Below are 20,820 nucleotides of genomic sequence, written 5' to 3'. Positions count from 1 at the left end.
CCTTCAATCCAATTAATCTTTTAAAACAATTTCGAAATTTTTAAATTTAATATTCTTCCCTTCTAGAGTCTCACACAGAGAATAAATTATAATAATTTCCACAAAATTTCACATTAAATTCAAAACAGAAACTAGGATATAATCATCTTCTTCATAAATTTTTTTCCTTATTTCCCACTTTCTTTGCAAATTTTTTCAATGGTATTAAAAATATTCCTCCAGGTAAATATATGTAACAAAAATCAATATCCTTACATTTTCATCTTTCACGTGCTATTGATTATTTATAAACACTTAAATGAACAACATTTGCGTTAATATTTATTGTAATACTCTCGACTTCCTTTTAGTCGGAATACAGTTATTATTTATAAAAGTAAAAAAGACATTCAAAATAATACCTCTTTAGACTGAAGTATACATTAATTTTAAAAATTACTTACCAAACTTTTATGATCATTGACTCAAATAAAAACGGAAAAAATAATATTCTACTGAGTTACATAATTGTGTGTTTTTATGTACACTGAGAAAATGAAAACAAAATTCTTCAATTTAAAAATTTTTTTTGGCTCATTATCATTCCATAATAATTTCTTTTTTTTAATTTTGAAATTACCATCTGTTTATTAACAATAAGTAATTTCGTTGGCTTGTGTTAAGTGACTTCAATTCCATATTAAGTAAAATAAAGAAAGTATAAATATAAATAAATATTTGGAATAAGAAAAATGACATTGAAAATTTATTATTGAAAATCTGCGATCAATATATTTATAATTCAATACTCCAAATGTCTCTTCTAAATTTTATATAATCAAAAGTAAGCAGATAAAATGCTTAAATTGTGAACATTATTGTTATTACTTTTGTTTGGAAATTATAGTTATTTATTTTTGATTCAAGAAAAACAAATTCTTGGCAGTATTTAAGGCATAAAATAGCATAAATCAAGAATTTTCTGTATGATTTTTGGAATTGTTTTTTTCAGTATAATATATTATAAAAAAAGGTACTTTAACTATCTTTCATAGCAAACTTTATTCAAATAATGTCGATGCAGTGCTAACGTCAGAGAATATTTGTGAGGATTCAGAGGAAGCGAATTACCAAGCTAACCACTTCCACGAAAATACCGAATACCATTCCCTATATTACAAGCTTTTCATGTATACATACTTAGACTCTATTACACGAGAATTCTATATTTTACGAAAATACGAAATTTCTCTGCTTTGCACATTCTATGAATGCTTTCAAGTGTTTCGTACACTAGTTGTTAAATTTATTTTGTTTATGTCTAGCTAAACATGTACTAGTGACAGTCTTCTGCGAAATACCTCAAATAAAATTACTCTATATAATTAAAGCTGCCTTTAGCACAAGTATTATGTTAATTTTATGATTATTTTTAACTACATATGTTGATGTAAACAATTTAACACAAACTAGAGTAAATTTATTCGTAAATAAAATTCATCAAAATTCCGATGGAAAGACATGGTAACGTAATAAAGTTGAAATGTATCCATCATTCAAATATGCGTCAGCTCGTAATGTTGAGTGAATGAAAGTTGCGATGAAGACTCTTATATATATATATGCATCGTACATGTCATGCATGCATTGCAAATGTAGGCTCCCTCATCGTGCTATAATGCAGTTCACGAACACTTCGAGAGTAGTAATTCACTTACTCCGATATGTATACTGGTAAACGTTGGCTAGAGTTTCATGTAAATCTTATCACCAATTGAAAACTAAAATAAAAAATTCCCCAGATATTTACACGCTACTTTCGTGCCTGGTGGCGAATATGTTTAAATTATCTATCGTCGGTCTCTCGTAAATACATTCTTTACATTGTTTCTTTTATTAAACGAATGTTTATTCTTTTCGAACAAAACAAGGTGCTTTTGCTAATAAATTTGAATTTTTACAGGAACTGGACCTTATTCGATGAATATAATAAATATGTACCAGTTACGTTACATAAGCAGTTTATTATTAACAAAATTATAAAATTCAATTGAAGGGGTAAGTGTAAAAAGGATTTAATTCGAGTAATTTAGCTTTAAATATCCATTTTAAAAATTTCATATTTTGTCTGTGATTGGTACCAAAACAGGTCCTGACTGCCGATATGTGAATGGATATAGCTCTTAAATGTGACTTATTAGAAATTAAATACCACAAACACTTCTAGAAACAAACAATTCGGACTAATCGTTGAAAAGCTATGACTGATCAAATGAAAAATTGCTCAACTAGCTCCGTTTTACCCTACTAAAATATCAATGTCTAAATTGTGCTATAAAATATTATGGTTGAAATTTATAGCTACTTCAGTTGAATATTGCAAAAAATTGTCCTTAATATTCTGTCATTTAGTGAGATATTTTATTTATACAAAATAGATAGAAAAAAAAATAATCGCGTACGAAAAAAAGAAGAGTTTAATAAAAAAAAAAATTTACAGAATGGAAAACACCAGGATGTTCTGCGTATCAGTGTGATCCAGACCGTTGGGATTACTGTGAAATCGACTAGAGAGGCATAAGCGTTGATATCCGGATGGTAGACGATTTTACTGATTGGTCGTAAAATATATTTTACATCCGCTATAGAGCTTGAAGTTAATTTTATACTTTGATATACATTTTAATTTAATATATTTTATTTAAAACTATCATGTTTCTAAAACGTGTACATGAGAATTCACTCAAGTTAAAGCAAATTTATATTTAAGTGAAAAGAGAGATCAAGTATGCAAGAAATTTGCTAAGCGGTGACGTGTTGACGTGAAATAATAGTTGTGTGACAGAATTTCTTGGAAAAGTAATCCATAAGAGCGTAAACTTCTTTACAGTTAGGAAAAGCGGTAAAAGGGAAGAGTACAGAGAACAAACGCCCCATGGAGGAGTCCCCTAGGAGACATATAGGATAGCGATTTATGTCCACAGTTTGCGACCAAAGCTCGACAGTCATCATTTACCAGTTGGCAACATTTTCCGTACTTTAAAAATATTTCGTACAAAACAATAGATAATACAGTACAATATTACTATACAATGAAAGTGTAATTTATTAAAATGTTTTGAATAAGTTTCTTCTTGACTACCGAGCTGTTCGTATATTTTTGTGCTTGAACTAAATTCTATTCTATTCAATGATTAGTGGTTTTTCAACTTGAAAAATAAAATTTTTAATGAATAACTCGAGAATTTTCTGAAAAAAACTCTATAATTTTGACTATTCAGACTTTTTGAATTTAAAACAGAGGAATTTTTCACATTACTAGTTCAAAGTATGAAAGTATTTTATTAAATAAATAAATTTGTGCTATTAAAATATAAATAAACAATAGCCAGAGAAAAATTTACTTTAACGAAAATTGTTGTGAAAATAGCTAAAAATAATTTGAAACAAAAATCTCATGAGAAAGTATTTATAAAAAATCATGATATTTGTATAAAAAATATTCAATATTAAAAATACTAAAATAGAGTAGAGTAATAGAGATAAAAAATATTTTCAAAAATAATGTAAACAATTCAACTGAGATTTTTAAGTAAAAAATATTTTTTAAATAATGAAATTAAACTTAGCATTATGCTATATAATAAATTAAAAATTAATTAATCATCCTTTGTATACAGTAGAGGATTACAAACTTTGTGGAAACCAAATACATTTATTTAACTCTCAAAGCAGCTTTAAAACAGTGATTACATCATACTGAAATTCTTTTAACAAAAACCATTAATTTCTCAGTTATTAACAACAACAAATTCTCCTCTGTCCATTAAAATCATTTAATTCAAGTCAAATAATTAAAGGTATAAAAGGTCACAGTAATTACACTTGGTTGTTAATTCGAGAATAATCAATAATTTTAGAGCCAGCAAATTATGTTTATGGTTTACTGTCAAGTGCTTATAAACATTCTGCATCCACTAATAACTTAGGCACTGTTGGGCTGAAAGTGACCTACATATTAAATTACATTACATAAACAGAAAATTATCATGACAATAATGACAATGATTTCAACAGTCTAAAGCCACCAAACTCAACTCCAGTTATATTTGAACCTCATCTTTCAAAAAAATCAAATTAATGCTAAATGAAATTCACATTTGACGATGAAATAAAATAAAAGCTATCAAGAAGCCACAAATCAATCACGAATTCTAGAGCTTAACAAGAAAAAAGAAATAATTCCAAATGTTTGAAAACAATTTCTACCACAAACATTCATGAAATAATTGAACTTAGCGAAGAGATTAAATGAATAGTCTACTTGGAGTATAAATGTGGATGGTAAGTTTCTCATACTAGTACTAGTATTTAATTCCTCTTGATATCTGTATTGTGACAGTATAAAGCTTATTAAATGTATTGTTCGCATTACATAATCGTCATTTTAATAGTACTAATTATGAATATACTCCATCAATATAGACAAAATGATGATAGTTTGAGCGTCATGCCGAAAATGACAGGGTAATTATTCAGAGCTTTCAATCCCTCGTTGTATTTAAACGCTTTTCCATTTGTCTGGGTGATGATAGTGGTTGTAACTACAGCTACTAGTTTAGCTCGTGCAGCAGTGAATGGATCTAGGTATATAATAGCAAGCTGACTGCTTTCGAAACCGATGCTACAGTCTATAACATAAGCGTCATGTGGTGACCATGTTGGGATGCATAAATTCAAGTTTTGCACTAGGAAAATACTCTCTAGAGTGCTTCGATACCAAATGCGTAAATCACATATTACTTAAGTGAAAACAAATATTTATTCTGCTTTGGATGCCAAGACATACTTTGGTGAGCTGAACTTTTCCAAAATTAAAATATTCTCCATACATCATTGTTTCATTGAACAAAAAAAAAAAAAAACTGAAAGAAAAGGTAATTTTTTAGCATGAAAAAAACATGATGGATTGATGAAAAAAAAAAAAATTAAAGTCGATTAAAATCCCAAAGATTAGCCTTTTTGCTACCATTTCAACTATATCTTCGTTCTAGAAAAGCTCCAGAGCTTATCCGCGAGTAGAGATTTTTTTTATTCACTTTTCCACCAATTTTCTTTCCTCTTAACCAGCTCCAAGCTGCAGCAGAGGCTCAAGAAAAAAGACTAAAAGCCTAATAACTGTTGTCTTTTTTTCATTTAGCCTTCTTTTTTTAACTTTTCGTTGGAGATTGCTCTGTCGATACAAAGTCCATTGGCTGGTATTGAACATTACCGGTACTTAGTCTGAAAAATGTTGAGAGACCATGTAGAGACTCAAGCGTTTGCTCGTAAAGTACCAAGGTATGCCAATGAATTTATCGCGTTTTTCGTCGTACTCCACCGCGATGGTCCTCGTTTCTCTTTACAAAAGCCCAACTACAGTCGTAAATTTCAATTTATTTGTCGACCGACGAAATAGATGCTTTACTACAAGCTTTAATCCTATCTATAGTTATATCATCAATAGCAGTAGCTATCAGGCAACTTGGAGAGTATGTTTTGGAATCAAATCCATTCCGAATTCATTCATTGATAATTAATTACAACAATTAAATATGATTTATATGTAACGAGGACATGGAGTAGAGGAATTATTATTCGTTATGGACACACAAGTGTATGGCACTGACATGGGATTTATTACTTTCACTGTGACAGATTTTACTCGATCCGTCTGTGACGGCCACTCAATGTATATATACCCAATGTATTATGTCATATATATATTTATTTATGTCTATGTATATAAACAGAAGTACGTAGAAATATATTTTCTATGTTTATCCAATGTTGAGCCAATCGATTGAGGTCACCAGTGATGCGAAAAAATGTATCAAATGCAGTATAGGATCGTGACTAGTCGATGAATTTATATCGTTGGGAACAACATGCTGCATCAACGCGTACGTGTGAAACCCATCAACCAGACCGTGTAATTGTTTAATTGAATATATACGAATTTTGTCAATTTTTTGTTCTTCTCAAAAATGTGATAAAAATTTAAAAAATAGAATAAAATAGAATGGTGTAAAAGAAAAAAAAAAAGATCAAAGAGCATTTATTAAACTTTTTCTATATGTCTTGCGAAAGTTTTGCTTTAGCTCATTCTCCTTGCGGAGGTGTGCGGTGACGATTAATGGAAGATCCATGTCAATGGCCCGCATGAGTTCTTAATCGTTTCTCTTTTGTCCGCAAAAAAATCGTAAATCCCGTTACTGGCGTTTGCAGAAATTTTTTTTTTTTTTATTTCATTTTTATTTTATTTTTCCACCTACGCATATAAACAAGAACCATTTATCGTCAGCTGGCGTACGCCCCGACGATTCAACGGCTTTTATCGCGTTCGCACGTTGAATCATTCTCTTTTTCTCTTTCCCGAAGAGAAAAACCTAAATTTTACTTTTTTGTTTATTTTTTTATTTTTTTATTTTTTTTTCGCATTCAAGTCTGCACTAACTTCAAGAGCTCTATATACTGTAAATGAAGAATTGTTCAGTGAAGACTAAAATAATAAAAGACCGAAAAAAAATCTTGTTTTATGATAAATCAGTTTAAGGTAATTCACTTTCAAGCTTCAGATTTTTTAAATTCAAAAATTTTTGTAACAAAAAATATTTTTTATTCTATAGAAAAATTTTATTAATTAAATTATTCTTTCAGGTTGCCTGATCAAAACAATTTTATACTACTTGAATGTTGAAATGATTATTTATCCAACAATAATCAAGAGTCACTCAATAATCAACTTCAAAATTCAATTAATTTCATGTAAAAAAAATCAATTAATTAAAAAAAAATATTTACAAATTTCCACAGGCATCTATTTCAAATTTATCCAACCTGTAAATCCTATTAATCAATAATAAATCTCAATATACAATTATTTTTACTGTACGCATTGTTAATTAAATAATTGATTAAAAAATAATAACAGTTGACATTTAATATCTTTTCACATTCCAATTACAATTCAAGAGATTGGTGATTACTTTTAATCAATATTCACCGATTGTCACTGGTTTTTACTGATTCAGTTCGAGAGAATTTTAAGTATCAAAAAAATCTAATGAACTAGATCATCAACTGAGGATCAATCAATTGTCATTTATTTCAACTTGAATCAAATAAATTATCTGCTAGTAATGTTTCAATTGTTATTATACTATTTCAATAATTTTTATTAAACAGATTTTGTTATTATCTTTATATAAATCACACATTTTTATTTTTTTAGCATATCATTCACATACTGACACCTTTAAAAAGCAAAGCTACATAACATTGAATTTAATTAAAAATTTATATTCAACCATTCACTCGAAAATAAATGAAAATAATGATTATTGAAGTTTTTCGAAGGATTTATTTTTCTCCAATGAATTCCAAAGCTAAAATTTAACGATAAAATTTACACTCTAGAATAATATGATATTAAAAATAATTAATCACGTGCCTTTCTTTGTTCATTTATCTAGAGAAAAGCATAAAAAGTAATAGTGGTTGTTTTTTATTTATCTAAACCTGCAACATAGCTGTGTCAAGAGCTCTATTTTGCACACGACGAATGAGAGAAGGCGTGTTGGCTTACGGGTGAATACTTTACTTCATTTATATTTCTACTGCAATTTACGTGATTCAGAACGCCCCTATGACAATATACTAGAGATTTGTAAAGTTGATTTCCAATATCACATTCTCAATATTGCGAAAATGATTGAAATTCTGAAATATTTCTTTCACAAATGCCGTTAAGGAAAAATTCAATACAAAAGATGAAGCTTACGATTTCTGGATTCCGTCGAATAATGGGGAGGTGATGGGAGCATTGTCGTTGAGATTTCGGATATTGTGATAGGTAGATTATAGAGATGATTAGAGTAAAATACGTTGAGAGCCGCTGGTTGGGCATCGATCGGTCTCATCTCTACTTCGTAAACGGGTCAAATGCACTAACTCAAGGGAAAGTGTTACATCTTTCGACGTGTGCTACAGATAACTCGTAGAGAAGACGCCATCCTGGAACGGAAGATGGATATCTTGGCCGGTGGGCACGCTGTTAGAACGATTGATTGAAACATGTCGGAATCGTTCGGCTGCACACTGATTTATCATGATCTAACTTCCTATTAATCCTTTAGAAAATTGACTATTGATTTTTTTTCACCTTTCTCTTCTCTTTTCTCCGGCAATGAAAAAAAGTCCATTGTAAGAAGAAGAAAAAAAAATTAAACGATATAATTTATTTTTTTAAGTCTGAAATAATACTTTAGTTGTTTTATTCAATAACTAAGCGATTCTAATTGAAGTACTCTTGGCATATAAACATGGGATATAGAGACTATATGAACTAGAAAAGAGGCGGGCACCACGGAAAGATCTATCTCTCGACAATTAATTATGTCTGCACCGAAAGCTACTACACTCGTTTGACATGACTAATTACTGAAAAAGACTAACAAACATTTACATTGGATATTTATAAGCTTATTATTAAAATTTCTTAATTAATTGCTTGAATAAAATGGCTCTCTTGAACTTTTATTTTATGAATATTTTAAAATTATGTAATAAAAAAAAATATATATAAAATAAAATAATTTTTTTTTTTTTTTTTATTAACTAATTTTGAAATATTCATAACAGAGTAGAAAAAATTGTAATTTAAAATATGCGGTATTTGAAATATTCTTTTTTGACTAGAGTTTTTTTAAAATTATTAATTTTTTTTAATGTTTTAAAAAAATAAAAAATAACATTAAAAAAAAAAGCGTTGATCCAGGAAGTCAATGGTTAACAAAAGAAATATAATTATGGTTAATTGGATTTTTTTTGACATCAAAATGGCTGTAATATTAGTTTGTTTTAATTACAAATGATTTCATGCGTACAAGCTTTTAATGTTAAAGCTAATTTTAGTTATTCTAATATTCGTACCAGAATATTCACAAGCATTTATTTATTGCGGTTCACATTTCAGCTGATTCTATTTAGGAGTATTTTTATTGTCAACTAGCGTAGTTCACATAAATAATTGTTAAAAAAAAACATAATTTAATGAGCTATAAAATAACAATAATTTATTTTAAACGATCTATATTTCAATTACGGTCAACTCAAGTTACTTTAACCACCCCAGCTTTGAAAATTAATTTATGCAAATCGACGTGAGCGAAAAAAATGAAAAATTATGGATAATAAAAAATATATGAATAAAGTTACTTCAAATACTTTCATCAAGTCAACCAAAAAGTTTTTTAGTAGTATTGTAAATTATTTTTATAATACATAATAAATCAAAATTAGTTCATTATTGTTAGACATAATAAAATTTACGTTTGTATAGTCGATCTCAAAATGCATGCTTGTTTACATTTTCTTACATTTATAATGTTTATTTAATCAATAAAAACATTTGCAATAAAATATTTTATTCAATTTAACGGAATGTATTTCGATACTTTGTTAAAGATTTTAATAAGTTTAAATACAAGTGGCATTTAATTAATTCCTACTACCTGAAACACCATGGATCTTAAAAAAAAATAAAACATTTGAATAAACCAATACTCAAATTATTCTATTCAAAATAATCGAGTACAATAAATATGTATTTTTTTAATAAATTACTTCAAGTGACCATCATAACTGAATCTATAAAAATATTACCATGTCAATTCCAAAACAATTATTTAAAATTTTGATTTTATTAGTTGCAATAAATATTACCTATTCACACGAAATTTTACATTGGCCTTTGTCTTTTACCAAAGCTAAAAATTATAAATGAGAATAAAAAAAAGTGTTGATTAAAAAAAACTAACAACTCTGATTCTCCAATAGTTAAAAACCACAGTGAGCTATAAAGTATTTATTGTCTTAATGAACGATTTATTTTTCTAAAAATAGTGGCATGAATCCTTCATCCTATTTCGAAGAGTAACCGGAAATTTATCTACATTCTATCCTCCTGAGTACAATACAAAATTGTTTTAGATGTTATTTGAACATCACTTTTTCAATGTCTTTATATACCCCGATGACATTCCATGGGTATTTCAATTTTCATACACTTCTTCAGTTTTGAACTCACTGAACAATATTGAATTTCCTCAGTTGGCTTTCAAGAAGCTTTTCCTGTACCACACTGTGTGTATGTAGTGGTTGAGGAAAACAAAAGCAACCACGTAGACAGGTAGTAGTCGAGGTTATAGAGAGGAATCCTAGCGTCACGTACACAGGAATCTAGAGAGAAGAAAGGATGAAAGAGGGTAGAGGGAAAAATAAAAAAGGAGGAAAGAGCTCAATCGAAGTAAAGCCGCGCGACTTGAACCTTCAATCGTTCCTGCCAATTTTTCCACTTCAATAGCAGTTGGAGAAAATCCATTGGACAATTCGCAACGCTTTTTGATTACTCGTCTCTCTATAACTCACTAAACAAAAAAATTCATCGACTTTATGTCCTGTGCAATTCCTGATGAATACTATGCCATATACAGCTTTTAATCTTTCAATTTATTCTATCAAGCTACTAATTTCCGATAATTTAAAAGACTACAAAAAGTCCATTTTCTCTCCGGAAAACCTCTACTACTATGAACTCGCTTTAATTTAATTTATTATAAGAGAGTAAGTCTTTGAATTGTCAATCCTTGAAATTACGGAAATCTTTGAAAAATATATCATCTTAAAATATTCTACCAAGTGGAATGATATCTCGCTAAATTCATTACGTACTTTTAACACAAGAATAAATCACGGAATTTTAACTACATTTAAATCAAATAAAAGGTCGATTGATTGGAGAAAATTAATTGATTGAATATCCTAGATTAGATCAATTGTGTTAAATACCAGAGAATGTATTCACAATTCATTGGATAAGACAATTGTAATGAAATAGAATTACTTTTTTATTTAAGTACCACACTCACTTTAGCTATTAGCTAAAACCGAATGTAATTAGTATAATAACATATAATTAACGTAAGAAAATGTAATTAACATAGGAACGTGTATTTTAAAGCTTAGTAGGACACGTAAACCTGATTTAGAGTAAATAGGCCAATTGATGGACGATTATTTCAAACTAAGAGATAAAAACATTTTTGAGTAACTTCAAAAATTGTTTAACAAATTATAAAAATTGTTTAAATCGTAGAATTATTGAAACAAATCTCATTTATTTAAAAATTAGAATTAATAGAACACAGAGTCTTAGAGTAAGCTTAAAAGCTCATTTACATGTAGCAGAATGAATATTAAAATCAATTTAAAATGAAATTTCTATTATAAAAACGATTGTTAAAATGATAAAGTTATTTTTAATAAGTAATTATAATAATATTATTGAAATCGTCTAAAAATTGCGAAGCAATTAGTGTGAAAAGTTTATGTCAAAGAGTTTTATTCAAAAACAGATCTGATAACAATGAAGAGCCTTTTGATTAACTCTTATTGGTTCTATTTTTTTTTTTTTGCTACTTTGTTGTTGATAATAATTATTATAAATTCATAATACAACAAAGAACCACTATTTAAAATATTTTTCAAAAAATATGCATTCAATATGTCTATGATGATTTCACAATTTCCCTTGGAAGATCCAAGTAGCATATAATAGCTTGTTTTTTCAAAATTAAAAAAAAAGAAAACTTTTTTATCCTCTAAATTAAAATCATATTAAAGAGGATAAGTAATAATCTATCTATACTCTAGAGAGCGTATTGTTGATGAAAATTTCTTTTAGAGATTACTAATAACCAGAGATGTTTTTATGAACATGAAACAAAAATATTATTTATATTTAAATGAGGATCTGCTCATCAATTTCCATGGTTTATATACCCACATTACCGCGTAAGATCATCCCTTATAGCACAGTACATGACTAGCGTAACATAAATTCATGTCGTCGGGTATCCTGTCAAATTAGGATAAGGCTTTACATTAAAGCAACACCGTCCCCATACATACATGTTATGAATTATAATCTTGTCGATATGGATATCTCTATGTAATTACGGTACATACATGCCTCATTGAAATTTAAGTTTCAAAATGAATGTATATAATTTATTTTCTAAAATCCTTCACCGACAATCTTTTTTTTACTAGTGCACTTGACAGTATAAGTCATTTAGGATTCAAGCCACTTCTCACCCTTCTAACGTTAAATAAAAAGCTTCCAGAAGAAATAGTTCTATATACTCTGTTCGTACACAGGAAATAGTGTATATAGACATTTCCAGATTCGATGGAGAAGTAGATTGTCGATGCAGAGTTAATGTTACAATCATCTTTTTAGTGCGATAAAAAAAGAATATTTTATTTATCGAAAATGTTTATTCTAGACGAAAGCAAATTGTAATAATTTAAGTACTTTAATGGAAAAGATATAATGTTCTAAATTTATTACATACCGAATTTTATATTCGAAAAATTGAACGATAAAATAAGACTTCTTGTACAGATGATAAATTTTTTTTACGATAGCCAATGATTGACTTGAATATTCGCCATTAAAAAATTTGATTGCTCAAGAACTTTTAGGTCTTGAAAAAAATTGTAATTTTATGGTTGATAAAAAAAGAACTGTCGAGTCTTCAAACCTCAATTCATTTTTCATCCTCAAATATTTATTTTAAATTATATTGAAAATCCGAGACTTTTCGTTTGTATAAAATAAATATTAATTTCACAATGTAAAAATATAAAAGATCATTTAACTTTCTAACCACTACCACTTATTTTTAATTTCTAGATTTTAAGCTCTTCGATAATTACTTTATTCAATAACAATAAAAAAATAAATAAAACATAGTTTATTAAAAAGTTACAAATATCGTGCATTAATTATATAAATATAAAATTCATTAAAATCAAGGAAGATGTAGTCCTTAATAGGAAATGTTGGAATAATTTGTTAGAAAATAAAAGTATGTATCTGAGGACGTTAGTATTTATTTTAAAATTATCAATTTGTTTGATAGAAATTTAAATACGGGTAAATTTGTTACTACATCATGTTATTAGCGAATGATTTAAAAATTGTTAATACTTTTGATTAATTACTCAATAAGAATATAAACACAATCCAAAATATATAAATAATTTTTTTAGTTACGGCATTATTGACTATACAAGATTCGATTAAATAATTATTCAATGATTGTTTTCGATTTTTTTTCGTGATATTCCTTAATATATTCACTACAAAGTATAAATGCGGAATTTTTTGAAAAATAATTTTGTTAATTTTCTTACCTGCATAAGAATAATTTGGCTGTTATTAGTTTGATTTAATATGAATGCTAAAGATGATAAATTTATTCTATCATGAAATACCATTTGTCTTGCGTAAATTGCATACTTAGCACTTTTCCAAACATTCACTTTGCTGGCTGCATTATTTGCAGCATCAGCATCTTTGATATATATATATATATATATATATATATGTATATATCTAGATTCAGTCGATTTGCAAGTAAAGAAATTAATAAAAAATTTGCCTGGCAACTGTAGCTCTATTACCTCTATCAGCATTCTTCAAATGTTTAGCAAATGTTTTTTAAATTTTAAAAATCATTTCAATATTCTTTTCAAACACATGGCTCAACATAGTTCCCTGGAAATAGTCCAGTTATGCCATCCATTACTCCTTCCCACCAGCCATCGTCATTTTTTTTCAATACGTAAATCACACAACTCTCCTGAAAACTCAGTTCATCCTCTTTGTCAGCATAATAGTCGTATATTGCAACAACTGCAAAAAATGGATTTATCAATCATCAGCACTTTTTCAGATTTAAGATATATGTTTTTACCTTTTTCAATGTAATTTTTAGGCACCCATCCAGGAAGATCTTCTTCATCGGGAACAATGGGCATGATGGCACTGCTCGATTGAGGTGGTCTACCAAACTGAGGATGCTCTTCATGTTCAGGAGGTGGTGGAGGCGGTAATGGAGGACTACTTGCACCACTACTGCGACTCAACTGATGGGACAATCTATGAGGAAGTGTATGATGTCCTGTATACTCACCCATTTCTCCAATTCCAACTAATGGAGATGGTGGTGCTGTAATAAAAAAAAACAATAATAACAAAATTATTTTTCAAACACAAAAAGCCATAAATTTTTATTTTACTGCTTGATACTTACGAGGCATATGCACTTCTTGAATATATGCAGAGGTTCCAGTCACACTAGGTGGTGCTGGAGGAGGCAGCTGCGGATGGCTTTGAAGTGGATGAACTGTACCAATTTGTGGCGTTGGCGTATGTTGAGTGTTAGAATTATTGTGAGAGTTATTGTGTGAATTGTGATTGAGTGTGTGATTAGAATGTTGAGTTGTGTGGGCATGGAGAGGTAGTGTGCTATATCCTGGGCCTCTTTCACGGCGAGGATGACCAAGAGGATAATTAGGTGCATAATGGCTCGGAACTTGGGGCGGTGCTACGGCAGGCGGTGTTCGATATTCTCTAGAACCTTTGCTGAGTGTTCCAGTTCTTGCGGCTTGTGGTGGAGTTGGTGGTTTTGTTGTCGGTGCAGGGCCAACCATTGCTCCCGCAAGTCCAGAACTTGACGAGGCTCCTCCTAAACTTTGAACACTACCTTGACTGCCACCACGTTGTTTACTCCGGGGAGTTCCACTACCTCGAACACCATGACCAATATCATCAAGAATAGTGTAATCAATACTCTTCCTTACGTATTTGATAGGTTTCTCTGGGTTTGCTGGTGCAATTATTTTGTACTGTCTTGTGGTCATTTTATTAGCGGTTAAGACTCCTATTTCACGTCTTGCTACTTTCTCCTTGTGAATCATAACTGTTTGTGCAATGTGATTCATTTGACTCTCCATCTCAGCTAATTGCGAACTTTGAAGATCGAGTAATTGTAGAAAATTATAAGCTAAAGTATTTATTTGATATGCCACACTAGCAAGAGACTGCGTTGTAAAATTTTTTGTTTCTTCTAATGCTATTCTTTTATTTTCTGCTTGGAAATAATTTGCCTCACAGTATTCTGCTACTCTTTCGAGATTCGTATGACTATCGGCTAAATTACTCCTTCCCTCGGGAATATCCTGCCGTAGAAGTGCCGCAAGTTCAGCCATTATTTTTTTATAAAATTTCCTCTGTTAAAAAATCCGACTGTTTTTCCTGAAATCGTTCAAGAATAATGTTAGCCATCATCTTTCTTACTCACTTACTTAGCAATCTATCAAACGAATTAACAATATTAGTTGTCAGTTGTAAAGCTTCAATAAAACATAACATTGATTTAATTAGAGCGATTTAATAACATAAAAAAGTACCGTAAATAGGGAGGCGTCAAACCTTGTATTGACACAAGATGGAGTCGCAGATAAAAAAAGAGTATTTGTAAAAATAAAAAACTAATGGTCCTGTTTCTTAATTGTATATTATTGCAAAAAGAAGCTTTACATCTTTAAACTTTTAGCAATACTTCACTTACCTGATTTAACAAAATTTTTAATAAAAACGATTAAATTATTCTCTAAACTTTACTATTCCACGCCTATTCGACAAATTACGACTACTATTACACAAATATCTGGCGAACTATAGCACATTTATAAAAAGTTAACTTTCCCACCGTTGAGGGCGTTGTAGTTGAATTTTTAATTTTACCATCAGCGACATCTACAATCTTTTTTAAATCATGTCGCGATTTTATCAAAACATTTCTAAATTTTTTTTTCAATATGTTTAACAATTATCAATTCCATTATATACAGTAGTAATAGATTTTAAGTTCTACTAAAAAAAATTAAAAACTTAAATAACTGAATAACTTTAAAAATAACAACAATGATAGTTTATTACTATTATTTTTACAATCATTGTAATTGCAAATGGTTATTAAAAAGAAAGCTAGTTTTTTTACATAAAAGTATTTACTATATACAGAATATAATTATTTTTTACTTTATAAGTACGATAATCTAAATACATTTTTGAATATACTTTGTGATTTACGTATGACAAATAAATGACTACCGATGATAATTCATTTATAATTTGATGACATCTGAACATTTAGGTGGTAACATTTACAAATGCATATTTGCGCGTCCATGATAAGTTTTTCTCTCAAAAAAAAATGTTTCTTACAATCTCTTAATTTCAGCTGAGGAATGCTTGATACATGCAGCTATTTAGTACGATTTACAATTTTTAATAAAAGAGAAAATAAGGTCTTGAGATAAATTTTCGTTTTTAAAAAAAAAACATCTATGTAAGCTGATATTTATAATTTAAAGTGATCACTGATTCGATTGATATGCTGCATACATAGGACTGGCTTTCTTTTTCGCCATATCGGTAGCTTTCTTTGCAGCATCTTTCATCTTTTCAGCTTTGTCGTGCAATGAATGTTGTAAGTCTTCAGCTGCATGAGATAATTTAATCATTGATGGTTCAGGTTCTGACGAAATGGCATTAATATCAAATCCCATTTGTGCTAAAGTAGGGCTCATGTGTAAAGCTGTTTCAGGAAACATATGAGCCAAGACATAATTAAATCCTCCAGTCATTTTCGAGCAGTTTTTCTTAAATCTTTCCAAGCCAAATGCTTGTATTGCTCGACTGAAACCAAACACTGAGCTATCAATCCATGCTGACCTTTTAGCTACTGTCCATTCAGGATTCTCATCAGATACTGTGTAAACAACTTTTTCGACAACACTCTAGAAAGACAAGAAAATTATTTTATCTACTGAATAAATTTTTTTACCAAAATTAAATTGATGTAATAAATATTTTGCACTTACCATCACTTTCGTATATCCAAGATTTTGAGTATACGTAACAAAAGTTTTCCCTTTTGGATCAACAATCGTTTCTTCAATAATTTTGACAACATTTTTGCTCACAAATCTTTCGCCCCATTTAGGAAGCCTATTTGTTTTGGTTAATAATCTTTTAGAGTATAATTTTCCATCTTTAACTTCTCTAGATATTGTATCTTCAGTGAGTACGTGTGTGCTGAAGGATAATTTTTAAATTATAACATAAGACCTCAAACATAAGTCTTCAATGACTCGATTACTTAATCATCTTTTATTTAATTTATTTTATATTTACCTATGAGGATTAGGATATCTCTTCCAAAAACCTTGAGCTACTTGATTCCAATTAAATTGAAAAATAGTAGATGATTCGAAATACTTGACCATTTTTAAAGTTCAATGATGTTTTTTTCATTGAATATCTCGACAATAATCCATTCACTTTTTTGACTGTAAACAAAGAAATCTGATTAGAAAGTTTATTGACATCAAAACATAAATAATCACAAAAGTGAACTTTAACTTGAAAAAAAAATGTAAATAAACGAATGAATACTTTCACTATTTGATTAATAATTATTTTCAGTCAAGACTTGTTCTTAGTATTATAAATTAAAATTATGTAACTTTATAAATTGTTAATGTGTAGTAGTAAAATCAATACAAGAATTGACCGACTTACAGAATAACCTCTGCAAAATCTGATAATAATTAAAAAACTGCAGATTAAATGGAGTACTTACCGGAATTGCTGAACACTTACAGACGAGATTTTCACTCACTTCCAACACTTAGAAGATACTGTTGTTATTTCATAAAATTTTGATTTTTCTCGAGCTTTCAAAGCATGCACCAGGTAATGGCAAATCTTTATCAGAGCGAAACTACGCGAAAACTATATATGCAACCATTTAGGTAATCGGTACCATTGATTGTAGCGCCATGTTCAATTCTTTTCTGCACAATAATGCACGGTTCACCACATGGTTTTTCGCGGCTCTACAATACCGATGCGTAGAAGAAACCAATCGATAGTTTCGAAACAAATGAATTGAAAAGACGGCGTTGCTAGGAATACGACTTGCAGAGAGTATTCTAACCTTTCTGTTTAGAAGAGAATTGGAGCATCCATTGGAAGTTTTTCATTAGGTCGACTCACATTTCATATTAAAAATGGTAAGCAATTTTGGATTTACTTCAATAATCATTTTCTTAAAAATATTATCGTTATGTTTATTACAAAGTCAGTGACAGTGTTTAATTAATTATTTTTAACTTGACTAAAATAGATTTCTATAACGAATTGTCAACGCGTGATGACAAACCGGCGTGGTTTATTTTATTTTTTTTTATTATTTAACGTAAAAAATGTGTTAGTATGCTTATCCAATATTTCAAAATTGAATTAAAATATCAAAAAACCGAACAATTCATCCATATAGATTATTCTATGAATATGAAAGAAATTCTCATGGGAGTGAGCTTATAACCTTATAAGGAAATATCTATAGATCACTATAACTATAGCAAATGGGTTTTTAATAAATTTTCGTATTTTTTAATAATTCGAAATAATGATTAGATTAATCATACTATTGATTTAAATTTATTTCTTTACAGCAACCACAAATAATTTTGTTGAAAGAAGGGACTGACTCAAGTCAAGGAAAACCTCAATTAATATCCAACATCAATGCCTGTCAAAATGTCGTTGATGCAGTACGAACAACTCTTGGTCCACGAGGGATGGATAAACTGATTGTTGATGCAAATGGCAAGAGCACTATTTCTAATGACGGAGCAACGATTTTAAAGATGCTTGATATTATTCATCCTGCTGCTAAAACTCTAGTGGACATTGCTAAATCTCAAGATTCTGAGGTAAAACTATAAGTCAAGTAAAATAAAGTGATCTCCATTTTTTAATGGTAGTAATAACGAAGAAATTATTCTATCATTAATAAATAAATGAGGAGTAGAGAAAATATAAACATAAAAGACTAGCAATTGTAATAAGTCTATTAAAAATTGCTTCAATTTAGTTTAAACAAGTCTATAGTTGCTTACGAAAATTATGAATTAAAAATTATTGATAATATTAATGAAAGATTTGTTTTTTTAGATTGGTGATGGTACAACTAGTGTTGTTTTATTAGCTGGTGAATTTTTGAGACAAATTAAACCATTCGTTGAAGAAGGTGTACATCCGCGCATCATTATCAAAGCATTCAGACGTGCTACACAAATAGCTATTGATAAAATTCAAGAACTAAGTATCAAAATTGATAAGTCTTCGATTGAAGAAAAACGCAGCCTTTTGCAGAAATGTGCAGCAACTGCATTGAGTTCAAAATTGATTCATCAACAACAAGAACATTTCAGTAATATGGTTGTAAATGCAGTATCATTACTTGATGATTTATTACCACTCAATATGATTGGTATTAAAAAAGTATCTGGCGGAGCTTTAGAAGATTCAATTCTAGTCGCTGGTGTTGCTTTCAAAAAAACCTTTTCTTATGCTGGATTTGAAATGCAGCCGAAAAAATACTCTCCTTGTAAAATTGCAATGCTAAACATCGAGCTGGAGCTCAAAGCAGAACGCGACAATGCAGAAATTCGTGTTGACAGTGTTGTAGAATATCAAAAAATTGTTGATGCCGAATGGCAAATATTATACCAAAAGCTTGAAAAAATTTGGAAAAGTGGAGCTAATGTTGTTCTTTCCAAGTTACCTATTGGAGATGTTGCAACTCAATATTTCGCTGATAGAGATATGTTTTGTGCTGGTCGAGTAGTAGACGAAGATTTAAAAAGAACCATGAAAGCCTGTGGAGGAGCTATTGTCACTACCGTGAATGACATTAACGATTCTGTATTGGGAAAATGCGAGGAATTCGAAGAACGACAAATTGGTGGAGAAAGGTATATTAAAAAATTTTAGCCAAGATTTATCAATGTGTTTATAAAGCAAAAAAATAATTTCTAATATGTTCTAAGGTTCAACATCTTCACTGGCTGTCCCAATGCTAAAACCTGTACGTTAATTCTACGCGGAGGTGCTGAACAGTTCCTTGAAGAGACAGAAAGATCTTTACATGATGCTATCATGATTGTCAGACGTATGATTAAGAATGATGCTGTTGTTGCTGGTGGAGGAGCAATTGAGATTGAGCTTTCCCGTACTCTTCGTGATTATTCACGAACAATTGCTGGTAAAGAACAATTGTTGATTGGAGCAATAGCGCGTGCTCTCGAAATCATTCCAAGGTATATTCAATTATATTTTTAATCAGTCAATAAATTTTATACATTATTTACTGATATTTTTTCTATTCTGATAGACAACTTTGTGACAATGCTGGTTTTGATGCAACAACTATTCTAAATAAATTACGACAAAAACATCACCAAGGAAAATGTTGGTATGGAGTTGACATAATGGCTGAAGATGTTGCTGATAACATGGAGGCTTGTGTTTGGGAACCTGCTATTGTTAAGATAAACGCCTTAACTGCAGCCAGCGAAGCAGCTTGTCTTATTTTGTCTGTTGATGAGACAATTAAGAATCCTAAAAGCGGTGATGGCGCACCACAAATGCCTAGAGGTCGTGGAATGGGTAGACCCATGTAATTCTTTTGCATTTCGATCAATTCGATTATATATTTTAAAACATTATTATTGACTCACTCAATGATACTTTCATCTGCTACTTACAATCGTTAAGCTTCATTTTTTTCACTATTTTTCTCTATAAAATCAATGCTAAAGGTTTATAAAATTTATGTTAAACAATTTTGCCGTTTGATACAACAATAAAGATCATTTTTAAATATACCACTAAAAGTTGTCTATTTATTATAAAAAATATCTTATTACATTGAAGTTCAAGGTCTTCTGGTGGCTTTTATTTATAATAAAATAAAAATTAGGTAATCGATAAAGTAAGTTTGATCGAAAAAACAGACAACAATACAGAAA

General features: G+C 29.5%; 3 protein-coding genes across 3 annotated transcripts; 1 reads left to right on the top strand and 2 right to left on the bottom strand.

Moving 5' to 3' along the window:
* Positions 1-13,524: 13,524 nt before the first annotated feature.
* On the bottom strand, positions 13,525-15,607 carry Abi (tyrosine kinase Abl). The gene is made up of 4 exons (XM_035092359.1): positions 15,504-15,607; positions 14,184-15,187; positions 13,845-14,099; positions 13,525-13,783 (listed from the first exon to the last, which is right to left on the bottom strand). Exons 2-4 carry the CDS (start codon positions 15,139-15,141, stop codon positions 13,620-13,622), a joined length of 1,377 nt encoding a protein of 458 aa, XP_034948250.1. The 5' UTR covers positions 15,142-15,187; positions 15,504-15,607; the 3' UTR covers positions 13,525-13,619.
* Positions 15,608-15,920: 313 nt separating this feature from the next.
* On the bottom strand, positions 15,921-17,806 carry prel (preli-like). The gene is made up of 4 exons (XM_035092276.1): positions 17,583-17,806; positions 17,135-17,289; positions 16,822-17,035; positions 15,921-16,737 (listed from the first exon to the last, which is right to left on the bottom strand). The coding sequence occupies exons 2-4, from the start codon at positions 17,224-17,226 to the stop codon at positions 16,315-16,317; spliced, it is 729 nt and encodes a 242-aa protein (XP_034948167.1). The 5' UTR covers positions 17,227-17,289; positions 17,583-17,806; the 3' UTR covers positions 15,921-16,314.
* A 55-nt stretch (positions 17,807-17,861) lies between these two features.
* On the top strand, positions 17,862-20,692 carry CCT7 (chaperonin containing TCP1 subunit 7). Its single transcript, XM_035092275.1, has 5 exons — positions 17,862-18,015; positions 18,460-18,720; positions 18,962-19,764; positions 19,840-20,109; positions 20,184-20,692. The coding sequence occupies exons 1-5, from the start codon at positions 18,013-18,015 to the stop codon at positions 20,470-20,472; spliced, it is 1,626 nt and encodes a 541-aa protein (XP_034948166.1). The 5' UTR covers positions 17,862-18,012; the 3' UTR covers positions 20,473-20,692.
* Positions 20,693-20,820: the final 128 nt, after the last annotated feature.

The sequence above is a fragment of the Chelonus insularis genome, unplaced genomic scaffold (assembly GCF_013357705.1).
Source record: "Chelonus insularis isolate UGA/USDA-ARS -01 unplaced genomic scaffold, ASM1335770v1 contig_93_pilon, whole genome shotgun sequence".
Classification (NCBI taxonomy): Eukaryota; Metazoa; Arthropoda; class Insecta; order Hymenoptera; family Braconidae; genus Chelonus; species Chelonus insularis.
The sequence above is the reverse complement of the archived record's forward strand: the minus strand, read 5'-3'. Positions and strand labels throughout refer to the sequence as shown.